The sequence below is a fragment of the Pleuronectes platessa genome, chromosome 9, assembly GCF_947347685.1.
Source record: "Pleuronectes platessa chromosome 9, fPlePla1.1, whole genome shotgun sequence".
Lineage (NCBI taxonomy): Eukaryota > Metazoa > Chordata > Actinopteri > Pleuronectiformes > Pleuronectidae > Pleuronectes > Pleuronectes platessa.
The window spans coordinates 28108248-28121087 of NC_070634.1; the positions used below are offsets into that span (position 1 = coordinate 28108248).

The 12840-nt window shown below is 47.6% G+C and overlaps 1 protein-coding gene across 3 annotated transcripts; it reads right to left on the minus strand.

Moving 5' to 3' along the window:
* Positions 1 to 917: 917 nt before the first annotated feature.
* Positions 918 to 12592, minus strand: vcam1b (vascular cell adhesion molecule 1b). Of its 3 annotated transcripts, XR_008339686.1 has the most exons (11): positions 12441 to 12592; positions 10792 to 11094; positions 10387 to 10692; positions 10001 to 10261; positions 9643 to 9915; positions 9271 to 9549; positions 5715 to 6017; positions 4893 to 5159; positions 4384 to 4644; positions 1567 to 1974; positions 918 to 1535 (listed from the first exon to the last, which is right to left on the minus strand). XR_008339686.1 is itself a non-coding variant. In XM_053430436.1 (10 exons), exons 1-10 carry the CDS (start codon positions 12562 to 12564, stop codon positions 1817 to 1819), a joined length of 2532 nt encoding a protein of 843 aa, XP_053286411.1. In that variant the 5' UTR covers positions 12565 to 12592; the 3' UTR covers positions 918 to 1816. The 3 variants fall into 3 exon arrangements, 2 of the variants coding, with proteins under 2 accessions (XP_053286411.1, XP_053286410.1); XM_053430436.1 differs by having other exon boundaries at positions 918 to 1971; XM_053430435.1 differs by having other exon boundaries at positions 918 to 1974.
* Positions 12593 to 12840: the final 248 nt, after the last annotated feature.

A 12840-nucleotide genomic window follows, 5' to 3' on the forward strand; every position in this document is an offset into this window, starting at 1 on the left:
ATCCAGATTATTATTTGATTTTACACAAAGTTGGTTATTAGTCTGCCTTTTACTGGCAACTCTCCAGAACTCGGACCAGAACCAGTATCAGAACTTGACTGTGGATCAGATGTAAACTGTGGATCCAGAACGTGGATCAGGATCATGTGGTTGTGGAGCTGCTGCTGCTGAGGACAGGAAATACCTTCAGATTAAAATGACAAGACGCAGCAGAACACTTCCACTGCTATTACACAACAGAGGTCAGAGGTCACACAGGCTCAGCATCTCAGCGACAGCTGAAAAACACCAGACGGACCCACGAAAACACACAACACGTTATCAGCACGTTAGCAACACGTGGACGTAGTTTCAGTCTCCCAGGCCGGGGGGGGGGGGTTACAAAGTGTTGGTTCATTGTCTGTTTTGTGTCTGTTGTTTTTAATGTGTTTCTGTTGTGTGTCAGTTGTTTCTGTTTGTCTGTTGTGTTTCTCTATAACCACATTCTGTATAGAGCCCTGAGATAAAGTCTGTTGTCATTCAGTGAAAATCAAAAAACAGTTTATTTGTTTGTGTCGCCCTGAGGTTTGAGGTCTGTCCCATGACGCAGGGTTTGTGTTCTTCAGGTAACTGCAGGTTTGACTCAGAGTCTCAGTTCCACGCAGCTCGTTGTCGTGGGTCATGTGGTTGTGTAGCTGCTGCTGCTGACGACAGGAAATGCCTTCAGATTAAAACGACAAGACGCAGCAGAACAGTTCCACTGCTTTTACACAACAGAGGTCAGAGGTCACACAGGCTCGGCAGCTCAGAGTGGGCTGAAGAGTTTGGGGGGGGGGTCACCAAGTGTTGACTCATTGTGTGTCTGTTGTTTCTGTAATGTGTCTGTTGTGTTTCTCTGTAACACCATCGAAAGAGCCTTGAGATAACGTTTGTTGTCATTCAATGCAAAACAAATAAACTTTTATTCAATTGTGTGTCGACCTGTTGTGACAATAACAAATCACAACACAAAACAAGCAGTACAACAAAAACCGACACAACTGAACAGAAACATTTTGCAGCAGGTTGATGTGAAACTGGAGCAACGGGATCAGTCTATTTCCTGGCACTGTGTCAGTAGTTAAACAAGCTGAACAAATTAATTCAGTGTGTGTGTGTGTGTGTGGGTGTGTGTGTGTGTGTGTGAGTGGGTGGGTCCTCTCTAACAAAAGGCTCATTGGCTCTTCAGTCCATTGTCATGGAAATGAAGAGGATCAGACTCTCACAGTTTGGTATATATAACACACGTGTAAAATTCATGTTATATGTTCATATTAACATGTGAGTTGTTAACTACCTCTTCAAAATATATCTATTTTTTATATCATTTCACTTCATAAAAACGTTTTTATTTCAGGGTGACTGTTTAGTGTGTTAATATACAAAAATGAACACACTTGAAACACAAGTGAACACATGAACACGTGAACACTGAACACATGAACATGTGAACACCTCAACACCTCACCACATGAACACTGAACACGTCAACACCTGAACACTGTACAGGTCAACACCTCAACATGTGAACACTGAACATGTGAACACCTCAACACGTCAACACCTCAACATGTGAACACTGAACACATGCTGTAGACAGACTGTTGACAAAGTAAAGTATCTGTGAGTAAGTTCATAGATTGTAAAAAAGAGTGTCAGCTGCTGAGCATGCTGGGAAATGACGGCCACATGAGTCGGACTGGAACATTTGAACATGTGATAACGTCAGGAGACAGTTTGACGTATCAGAGGTTTCGTGCTACAGAGACACGTGGAAGCCAGCAGGGGGCCTGCAGCCTCAGGCCGAGGGCGGAGCCGAGTGGCTCAGCGAATAGAAACCTCTGTTCCTGGATCTCCTCAGGAAGTCGAGCAGCAGAGAAATAGCTGCTGCGGCGAATATCACGACCGTGACGATGACGACACTGAGACGAGGATGAAGATCACGGCTTCTCTCTGCTGACGAGAAAACAAGTTAAAACACGACTGAACAGCTTCACGCAACTTCACGCAGCTTCAAGCAGCTTCAAGCAGCTTCACGCAACTTCACGCAACTTCAAGCAGCTTCAAGCAGCTTCAAGCAGCTTCATGCAGCTTCAAGCAGCTTCAAGCAGCTTCAAGCAGCTTCACGCAGCTTCACGCAGCTTCAAGCAGCTTCAAGCAGCTTCACGCAGCTTCAAGCAGCTTCATGCAGCTTCACGCAGCTTCACCCAGCTTCAAGCAGCTTCACGCAGCTTCAAGCAGCTTCAAGCAGCTTCAAGCAGCTTCACGCAGCTTCAAGCAGCTTCAAGCAGCTTCACGCAGCTTCACGCAGCTTCACCCAGCTTCACGCAGCTTCACGCAGCTTCACGCAGCTTCAAGCAGCTTCAAGCAGCTTCACGCAACTTCAAGCAGCTTCAAGCAGCTTCACGCAGCTTCACGCAGCTTCAAGCAGCTTCAAGCAGCTTCAAGCAGCTTCAAGCAGCTTCAAGCAGCTTCACGCAGCTTCAAGCAGCTTCAAGCAGCTTCAAGCAGCTTCAAGCAGCTTCACGCAGCTTCAAGCAGCTTCAAGCAGCTTCAAGCAGCTTCACGCAGCTTCAAGCAGCTTCAAGCAGCTTCAAGCAGCTTCAAGCAGCTTCACGCAGCTTCAAGCAGCTTCAAGCAGCTTCACGCAGCTTCACGCAGCTTCAAGCAGCTTCACGCAGCTTCAAGCAGCTTCACGCAGCTTCAAGCAGCTTCACGCAACTTCAAGCAGCTTCACGCAACTTCACGCAGCTTCAAGCAGCTTCACGCAACTTCACGCAGCTTCACGCAGCTTCAAGCAGCTTCACGCAGCTTCAAGCAGCTTCACGCAGCATCACGCATCTTCAAGCAGCTTCACGCAGCTTCACGCAGCTTCACGCAGCTTCACGCAGCTTCAAGCAGCTTCACGCATCTTCAAGCAGCTTCACGCAGCTTCACGCAGCTTCACGCAGCTTCACGCAGCTTCAAGCAGCTTCAAGCAGCTTCACGCAGCTTCAAGCAGCTTCACGCAGCTTCAAGCAGCTTCACGCAGCTTCACGCAGCTTCACGCAGCTTCAAGCAGCTTCACGCATCTTCAAGCAGCTTCAAGCAGCTTCACGCAGCTTCAAGCAGCTTCAAGCAGCTTCACGCAGCTTCAAGCTGCTTCACGCAGCTTCACGCAGCTTCAAGCAGCTTCACGCATCTTCAAGCAGCTTCACGCATCTTCAAGCAGCTTCACGCAGCTTCAAGCAGCTTCAAGCAGCTTCACGCAGCTTCAAGCAGCTTCACACAGCTTCACGCAGCTTCAAGCAGCTTCACGCATCTTCAAGCAGCTTCACGCATCTTCAAGCAGCTTCAAGCAGCTTCAAGCAGCTTCACGCAGCTTCAAGCAGCTTCACGCATCTTCACGCAGCTTCACGCATCTTCAAGCAGCTTCAAGCAGCTTCAAGCAGCTTCACGCAGCTTCAAGCAGCTTCAAGCAGCTTCACGCAGCTTCAAGCAGCTTCAAGCAGCTTCAAGCAGCTTCACGCAGCTTCAAGCAGCTTCACGCAGCTTCACGCAGCTTCACGCAGCTTCAAGCAGCTTCACGCAGCTTCAAGCAGCTTCAAGCAGCTTCACGCAGCTTCAAGCAGCTTCAAGCAGCTTCACGCAGCTTCAAGCAGCTTCAAGCAGCTTCAAGCAGCTTCACGCAGCTTCAAGCAGCTTCAAGCAGCTTCACGCAGCTTCAAGCTGCTTCACGCAGCTTCACGCAGCTTCAAGCAGCTTCACGCATCTTCAAGCAGCTTCACGCATCTTCAAGCAGCTTCACGCAGCTTCAAGCAGCTTCAAGCAGCTTCACGCAGCTTCAAGCAGCTTCACGCATCTTCAAGCAGCTTCACGCATCTTCAAGCAGCTTCAAGCAGCTTCAAGCAGCTTCACGCAGCTTCAAGCATCTTCAAGCAGCTTCAAGCAGCTTCAAGCAGCTTCACGCAGCTTCAAGCAGCTTCACGCATCTTCAAGCAGCTTCACGCATCTTCAAGCAGCTTCAAGCAGCTTCAAGCAGCTTCAAGCAGCTTCACGCAGCTTCAAGCAGCTTCAAGCAGCTTCAAGCAGCTTCAAGCAGCTTCAAGCAGCTTCAAGCAGCTTCAAGCAGCTTCACGCAGCTTCACGCAGCTTCAAGCAGCTTCAAGCAGCTTCAAGCAGCTTCACGCAGCTTCAAGCAGCTTCACTTGAAGGTTCGTGTGGAACAGTTTTGTCGGGTTAGAGTTCACCACCACCTTATAAATGAGACCCCTGGTCTGTACTGGTTTGAACTGGTCTGAATTGGTCTGAACCAGCACAGATCAGTCTGAACTGGTCTAAACTGGTCTATTGTGTCTGTACTGGTCTGATCCCGTCCGTACTAACCTCTGACACTGATGCTGAAAACTTTGACCTGGTATCCGAGGTCGTTGGTCACGTTGACCTGGTACAATCCAGAGTCTCTGGCCGTGACGTTGACCAATAGGAAGGTGCCGTTGAGGGAAAATAGCTCCATCCCATTGGTCAGTTTCCTCAGAGTGATGCCCGATGGAGGGAAGCTGATAGTTTGACAGGAGACAGTGACGTTTTGTCCCTCGTGAACGACGGTGGACGGCAGGACGAGGACGGTTGTGTTTCTGGGAGAAGCTGAATCACCAGAGATCAGAGGAAGTCATGTGATTAGACACTGTATGTATCATATATTTCATACTGAGCCCTTATTGGCTGCTGACAAGTCGTGATGTCATAAATGTGCCAGGTGTTGGTGACGCCTGCTGAGATAAACATGTTGACCTTCTGTTTGACCTTTGACCTTCATATCAACGCCTTACAATCTTAATATTTGACGTTTAAACGGTTCAGATCGATAGACACAACTCAGAGCGAAGACTGACCTTTGACCCTGACAGAGCTGGACACCAGCTGTGCTCCGTACTGATTGGACGCTTCACACTGGTAGTAGGCGGAGTCTTCCAGCAAGGCAGAAGACAGGCTGAGCGAGGATGAGGAGGCAGCCTCCATTCTCTGAAGCTCCGCCCCATCCCTCCTCAGCACCAGCGTGCTGGGCGGAGCTCCGTCGGAGCTGCAGGTGATGTTGACCTGTTGACCCTCCACCACGTCCTCCCCGGGACTCACGGAGATGGAGGTTCTCCTCGGAGCGTCTGCAACACCAACAGACCAGAACTTAACAGAACTTCAACCTCAATCTGGGTTTAACAAAACCGGATCTGATCCATTTGAACCATCAAGATAAAACTAAATGATCCTCCTACGTTGAGTTAAAGGTTCCATATGGTAGAATCTCCTACAGGCTCTACAGGTTCTACAGGTTCTAGAGGGCACCTCCAGCTGGACCAGGGGAGTAATCAGTGCAGATGAGGGCTGTTAGCTGATCAGTATTAACCGACTGAAGAGGAGACAGATTTCCATGGTGTGTGAGACCCCAGTCTACATGTTTGACAGGTCTGAAGGTTCTGCAGGGCTACAGATTCTCCTGTTCTATATATTCCACAGGCAGGTCCTAAATGTTGTACAGGTCAACAGGTTCTCCAAGTTCTTTTCACAGGTTCTTCAGTTTCAACCCTTTCTTCAAGCTCTGCAGGTCCGACATGTTTTACCGTTCTACTGGTCGACCAGTTCTGCAGACTTACAGGTTCTAGAGATCTATAGATTCTACAGGTCCTGCAGGTTTAAAGGTCTTGTTTCCTCAGACTCACAGTGGACTTGCAGACGGACACTCGACCTCCTGGACCGCCACAGGTCACTGTCTTCAGTCAGCAGCTCCGCTCTGCAGGTCACCACCTGCTGCTCCGCCTCCACCAGGTGATGAAGAACAGAGGAGACGTTCTGTAAAGAACCGTGGAACCGAAAGAACTCTGACATCACAGTAGTTTTCCCCAACAGCCAGTGGATCCTCAGCCGATTGGTGGAAAACACATTAATGACATCACAGCCAAGGACGACCTGCTGACCCAACAGGACGGGACCAGGATTGATCAGAACCGGATCAGATGGAAACGCTGCAGAGGATGAAACAGATGTTCAAGAGCTACAAATCTAACTCAGTTAGTAACTAGAGTTAGTGTTAGTGACACTGAGTTAGTGTCAGTGACTCTGAGTTAGTGTCAGTGACTCTGAGTTAGTGTCAGTTACACTGAGTTAGTGTTAGTGACTCTGAGTTAGTGTCAGTTACACTGAGTTAGTGTTAGTGACTCTGAGTTAGTGTCAGTGACTCTGAGTTAGTGATAGTGACTCTGAGTTAGTGTCAGTGACTCTGAGTTAGTGTCAGTGACTCTGAGTTAGTGTCAGTGACACTGAGTTAGTGTCAGTGACTCTGAGTTAGTGTTAGTGACTCTGAGTTAGTGTCAGTGACTCTGAGTTAGTGTCAGTGACACTGAGTTAGTGTCAGTGACTCTGAGTTAGTGTCAGTGACTCTGAGTTAGTGTTAGTGACACTGAGTTAGTGTTAGTGACACTGAGTTAGTGTCAGTGACTCTGAGTTAGTGTCAGTGACTCTGAGTTAGTGTCAGTGACACTGAGTTAGTGTCAGTGACTCTGAGTTAGTGTCAGTGACTCTGAGTTAGTGTTAGTGACACTGAGTTAGTGTTAGTGACTCTGAGTTAGTGTCAGTGACTCTGAGTTAGTGTCAGTGACTCTGAGTTAGTGTCAGTGACTCTGAGTTAGTGTCAGTGACACTGAGTTAGTGTCAGTGACTCTGAGTTAGTGTTAATGACACTGAGTTAGTGTCAGTGACACTGAGTTAGTGTTAATGACTCTGAGTTAGTGCTAGTGACTCTGAGTTAGTGTCAGTGACACTGAGTTAGTGTCAGTGACTCTGAGTTAGTGATAGTGACACTGAGTTAGTGTTAATGACACTGAGTTAGTGTTAGTGACTCTGAGTTAGTGTCAGTGACACTGAGTTAGTGTCAGTGACTCTGAGTTAGTGTCAGTGACACTGAGTTAGTGTCAGTGACTCTGAGTTAGTGTCAGTGACTCTGAGTTAGTGTTAATGACACTGAGTTAGTGTCAGTGACACTGAGTTAGTGATAGTGACACTGAGTTAGTGTTAATGACACTGAGTTAGTGTTAGTGACTCTGAGTTAGTGTCAGTGACACTGAGTTAGTGTCAGTGACTCTGAGTTAGTGTCAGTGACACTGAGTTAGTGTCAGTGACTCTGAGTTAGTGTCAGTGACTCTGAGTTAGTGTTAATGACACTGAGTTAGTGTCAGTGACACTGAGTTAGTGTCAATGACACTGAGTTAGTGTTAGTGACTCTGAGTTAGTGCTAGTGACACTGAGTTAGTGTCAGTGACTCTGAGTTAGTGTCAGTGACACTGAGTTAGTGTCAGTGACTCTGAGTTAGTGTCAGTGACTCTGAGTTAGTGTCAGTGACACTGAGTTAGTGTCAGTGACACTGAGTTAGTGTCAGTGACTCTGAGTTAGTGTCAGTGACACTGAGTTAGTGTTAGTGACACTGAGTTAGTGTTAGTGACACTGAGTTAGTGATAGTGACACTGAGTTAGTGTTAGTGACACTGAGTTAGTGTTAGTGACACTGAGTTAGTGTTAATGACACTGAGTTAGTGTTAGTGACTCTGAGTTAGTGCTAGTGACTCTGAGTTAGTGTCAGTGACACTGAGTTAGTGTCAGTGACTCCGAGTTAGTGTCAGTGACTCTGAGTTAGTGTCAGTGACACTGAGTTAGTGATAGTTACACTGAGTTAGTGTTAGTGACACTGAGTTCGTGTTAATGACACTGAGTTAGTGTTAGTGACACTGAGTTAGTGTTAATGACACTGAGTTAGTGCTAGTGACTCTGAGTTAGTGTTAGTGACACTGAGTTAGTGTTAGTGACACTGAGTTAGTGTTAATGACACTGAGTTAGTGCTAGTGACTCTGAGTTAGTGTTAGTGACACTGAGTTAGTGTTAGTGACTCTGAGTTAGTGATAGTTACACTGAGTTAGTGTTAGTGACACTGAGTTAGTGTCAGTGACTCTGAGTTAGTGTTAGTGACACTGAGTTAGTGTTAGTGACACTGAGTTAGTGATAGTTACACTGAGTTAGTGTTAGTGACACTGAGTTAGTGTTAATAACACTGAGTTAGTGATAGTTACACTGAGTTAGTGTTAATGACACTGAGTTAGTGTTAGTGACACTGAGTTAGTGTTAGTGACACTGAGTTAGTGTCAGTGACTCTGAGTTAGTGTCAGTGACTCTGAGTTAGTGTCAGTGACACTGAGTTAGTGATAGTGACTCTGAGTTAGTGTTAATGACACTGAGTTAGTGTTAGTGACACTGAGTTAGTGTTAATGACACTGAGTTAGTGTTAGTGACACTGAGTTAGTGTTAGTGACACTGAGTTAGTGTTAGTGACACTGAGTTAGTGTTAATAACACTGAGTTAGTGTCAGTGACTCTGAGTTAGTGTCAGTGACACTGAGTTAGTGATAGTGACTCTGAGTTAGTGATAGTGACTCTGAGTTAGTGTTAATGACACTGAGTTAGTGTCAGTGACACTGAGTTAGTGTTAGTGACACTGAGTTAGTGCTAGTGACTCTGAGTTAGTGTCAGTGACTCTGAGTTAGTGTCAGTGACTCTGAGTTAGTGATAGTGACTCTGAGTTAGTGTTAGTGACTCTGAGTTAGTGTTAGTGACACTGAGTTAGTGTTAGTGACTCCGAGTTAGTGTTAGTTACACTGAGTTAGTGTCAGTGACACTGAGTTAGTGTTAGTTACACTGAGTTAGTGTTAGTGACACTGAGTATGCAGTTGTTTATAACAAGTTAATGAATGAAGTTTGCTGAAGACACCCTACAGGAGGACCGGGGTTAAACTGTAACCAGATGAACATCAGCAGGTTAATAATGGATCAGATCGATAATAACTACATGGGTTAGTGTATAGATTAGTTTATGGACTAAAGAAGATTGTGTGTTACTGTCAGGAACTTATGATTCAACACTGACTCCTTCTGTTTCTGTCTCTGAGCTGTGGGAGGATCCAGTGTTTTAAAGTGCTCAGTGTGTGTGTGTGTGGGAGGAAACATTCTGTCCTACTTAGAACTAAACAGAACTAAACTCTGACCTTTGACCTCTGACGACTGTCAAATAAAATCTCATGTCGTTTCTCACACGTCTGAATAAACTCAACAATTCATGGTTAAGACACAAATATACAACATTGTCTATATTCAAACACACACAAACATACACGTATACACATACATCTATATAATAACAAATCACAAGCCCCTGGGCTCAGGTGGGTCAGACTCACAGTAGAGGTGGACCTGGATGGTTCTGGTCCTGATGACGGTGTCACACTCGGCCTCACAGCTGTAGCCTCCCTGATCCTGGAGGTCAAGGTCCCGCAGGTGAAGCGGGGACAGACCGTCCTGCTGCTGAGTCCTCTGGAGGACGCTACGGTCCTGCTCTGCCCTCTTCCAGGTGAGGGTTGGGGGGTGGAGACACCCGGACGCTCTGCAGGTGACGAGCAGATCTGAACCTCGCTCTGCAGCCGAGACCTGATGACTCACCTCCACCTGCAGAGGGTGAGCTGAAGAGCCAGAGAACGTCACCTTTAAAACGTTCAGACATTAAATAAAAGAGGGAGACTTTTATTTTGCTACTTCCTGTTTCTTTCTCTGACCTTTGACCCTGACGGAGCTGGACACCTGCTGTGCTCCGTACTGATTGGACGCTTCACACTTGTAGTGGGCGGAGTCTCGCATTAAGGCTGTAGAGAGGCTGAAGGAGAGTGATGAAGATGAGGCGGGGTCAGTCCTCTGAAGCTCCGCCAGATTCCTCGTCAGAACCAGCGTGGTGGGCGGAGATCCATCCGATCGGCAGGTAATGTTGACCTGTTGACCCTCCACCACGTCCTGACCGGGACTCACGGATATGGAGGTGTTGGTGGGTGGAGCTGTGGGGGCGGACACAGGTGTTAAAGTGGGTGACATGTGGGGGTGGGGCAACAAACCCCCATAATTAAAAGAGCGCACTCTGACCATGAACCGTGACGTCCACCGCGGCGCTCTGGCTCCCCTCACTGTTTCGGGCGTCACACTCGTAGCGTCCAGCGTCGAACAGACTCACCGCCTTAACGACCAGCTGATGGCCACGCCCCCGCAAAAGGGACCGACCGTCTGTCGTCCTGAAGCTCCAGGTGATTTCCGGCTCGGGGTTTCCCACCGCTGAACAACTGACAGTGAGCGAAGAGTTGACCATGACCAACAACGAGTCCGAGATCGACGTCACCACAGGAGCATCTGCAGAGGATTCAGAGGTCAGAACTTCTGGATCTAGTCTGATCCAGATTCTCAATATCTGAACCATATCCCTGAGATCTGAACACCAGTTCCAAATCTATGTCTGAGCAAGACACAGGACTCACGGAGCAGGTTGAGGCTGATCGTGGTCTCTCTGATCCGGATCTTAGGTGGCAGCTTCAGAAGGTTCAGCGTGGCCCTGCAGCTGATGTTGGCCCCTGAGTCCTGGTCCTGAGGCGTGAACCTGTACTCAGACGAGACCGAGCTGGACCCGGGCTCTCCGACCACGCTCTGCACAACTCTGTCCCCGTTATACCAGGTGAGGTTGAGCAGCTCTGAGGGGTAAGGGTCAGACACCTGACAGGTCAGGGTGGACTCCACCCCCAGTCTCAAGTGGTCCTGGCCTCGGATCCGAGGAGCTGATGGGAGGGCTGGAGTCCACACAGAGACAGAAACACACTTCACTTTACACACCTGTTCCTTGTATGTTGATATATAAAGTGTGTGCGTGTGGGTGTGCAGGAACTCACAGTAAACGTGCACATTGGTTAGGATCTGCTTCCTGTCTCCTCCACAGTCGACTTTGCACAGCAGAGCACCCTCATGCTCCATCATCACAGGGTCAAAGGTCAACACAGAGCAGCTGATGTTGGTGGTGACCGAGGCGGTCAGAGGTCGATCCCCGGGCAGAGACCAGGAGATGCTCGGCATGATTGGACAATCCTGAACGGAGCAAACCAGCTGCCAACGCTCCGCCAGTCTGAACAGAGGTTGTCTGGGAAACACATCGACCCGCAGACCCTGAACGCACCACGATGACATCAGCAACGCACCTGATTAGACAAATAACAACAACATCAACAACAGCTGAAAGACAAATAAACAAACTTTAGAAAATGGCTGCAGAGAATAAGGTTTGTAGGAGGAACTTGCAGAGCTGACAAGGCCCGAGGCCTCGGGGGCCATCGAGGCCACGGGGGCCATCGAGGCCTCGGGGGCCATCGAGGCCTCAGGGGCCATCGAGGCCTCAGGGGCCATCGAGGCCACAGGGGCCATCGAGGCCTCAGGGGCCATCGAGGCCAGTGGGAGTTATAGGTTTGGTGGAAAGGTGGAGCTGGGTGTCATCCACATGGAAATTGATGTTAAATTAACAGATTTGGCCGAAAGGAAGTAAATAGATGATAAACAGTAGGGGCCCCATGACAGAACCCTGGGGAACACCAGTAGTGACTGGAAAGTACTTGGGAAAATAGGAGCCAATAGCTGAAGCAACAATGAACAAAATATATTTTATCTTGTACATATTACTATATCATATTTAGGACTCGAGCACTAACAGTGCAAGGAGCCTAATTGAATTGCTCAGATTATTATTACGCTGCTGGCGCGTGAACAATGTCTAGAACTGAAAGTGCCAGAGATATTTTATTTTTCAATCAAATCAAATCAAATCAATAACATGTTATTTGTCTCTCAGATGTTAAAAGGATCAACTTCCTGTTCTTAACTCAACACGAGTCAAACAGAAACTTAGTGATCAGTGATGAAGCTCAGTCCCATGTGAGGATCCTCTCCCAGAACACACACATGCTGATGGAACTGAACACATCAACACAACAACACAACAACAGGATTCACTACATGAGAAGAACCAGTTTGTAACTTCATGTTTAAAGTGTTTCTACATCATGTCTGATGGAGAGGAAGGAGTAGATGACCTGAGGAGCTCTTCTCAGTGATGGTAGAAGATGTGAGGAGACATGTTGTGTATCCAGAAGTCTGGTTGTGATCATAGTCTTGATCAGGATCAATGATCCACTATCAGGATCTCAGTCTGTGATCCAGCATCGTGGACCATGGGGGGTTGGTGGGTCCGTGGCGGCCTAAGCGCTGTCCCGTCACTTCCCCACTGTCACCAGGCGAGGTGCCGCTCATACTTGCTTGCAAGTCAACTTATACATATTATTGTATTGTAATATTAAATACGATTCTATGTGTAAAATGAATTAGAAACGAAGGGGTTTGTGATGCAACAGAAACACTGAGACTAAAGATCCTCTGAGTTAAAAACATCACTGATCCATTCGATAATTAATGTTATTAATATTAAGCAGAAGAGGAAGATTGAATTACACCTTCATGTTTCCACCGAGGAAGATAAATATGAAATCCCTCTTACCTGAGAGGAGGTGAAAGAAGCTGCACACACATGATACACACATGATGCAGACGTGAAGCAGAGAAGTGACTGAAGGACAGATCAGTGTTTCCTTCCTTTCGTTCTGAGACTGAATCAAAGACATAAGCCCCTGAATCTCACCCCTCGCTCACTCTCTCTCTCTTTGTCTGTGCTGTCTGTGCTGACTGTAAGGGCCACGGCGCCCTCTGCAGGACAGACAGGGACACACCGCACACACACCAGAGCTCTGAACGAAGGATTAGTTATCAGGTTAACTTGCTTGTTCACCATGGTCAACATAGCTGAGCAGCTGACCTGCTCCAGGTGAAGTCGGAGATAAGAGATCAAACAGTCTAAACTCCGCCCACTGACCAATCACCTCCTTTGAACCATGACATCA

What these genes read in the sequence shown, in the direction of transcription:
- vcam1b (XM_053430435.1), bottom strand. Translation starts at nt 12,564, where the DNA reads ATGTCTTTGATTCAGTCTCAGAACGAAAGGAAGGAAACACTGATCTGT. An exon ending in AACCAATGTGCACGTTTACT is followed by an intron (nt 10,693 to 10,791) that starts GTGAGTTCCTGC and finishes TGTGGACTCCAG; the next exon opens with CCCTCCCATCAGCTCCTCGG. An exon ending in TTTCAGCATCAGTGTCAGAG is followed by an intron (nt 1,975 to 4,383) that starts GTTAGTACGGAC and finishes TTTTCTCGTCAG; the next exon opens with CAGAGAGAAGCCGTGATCTT.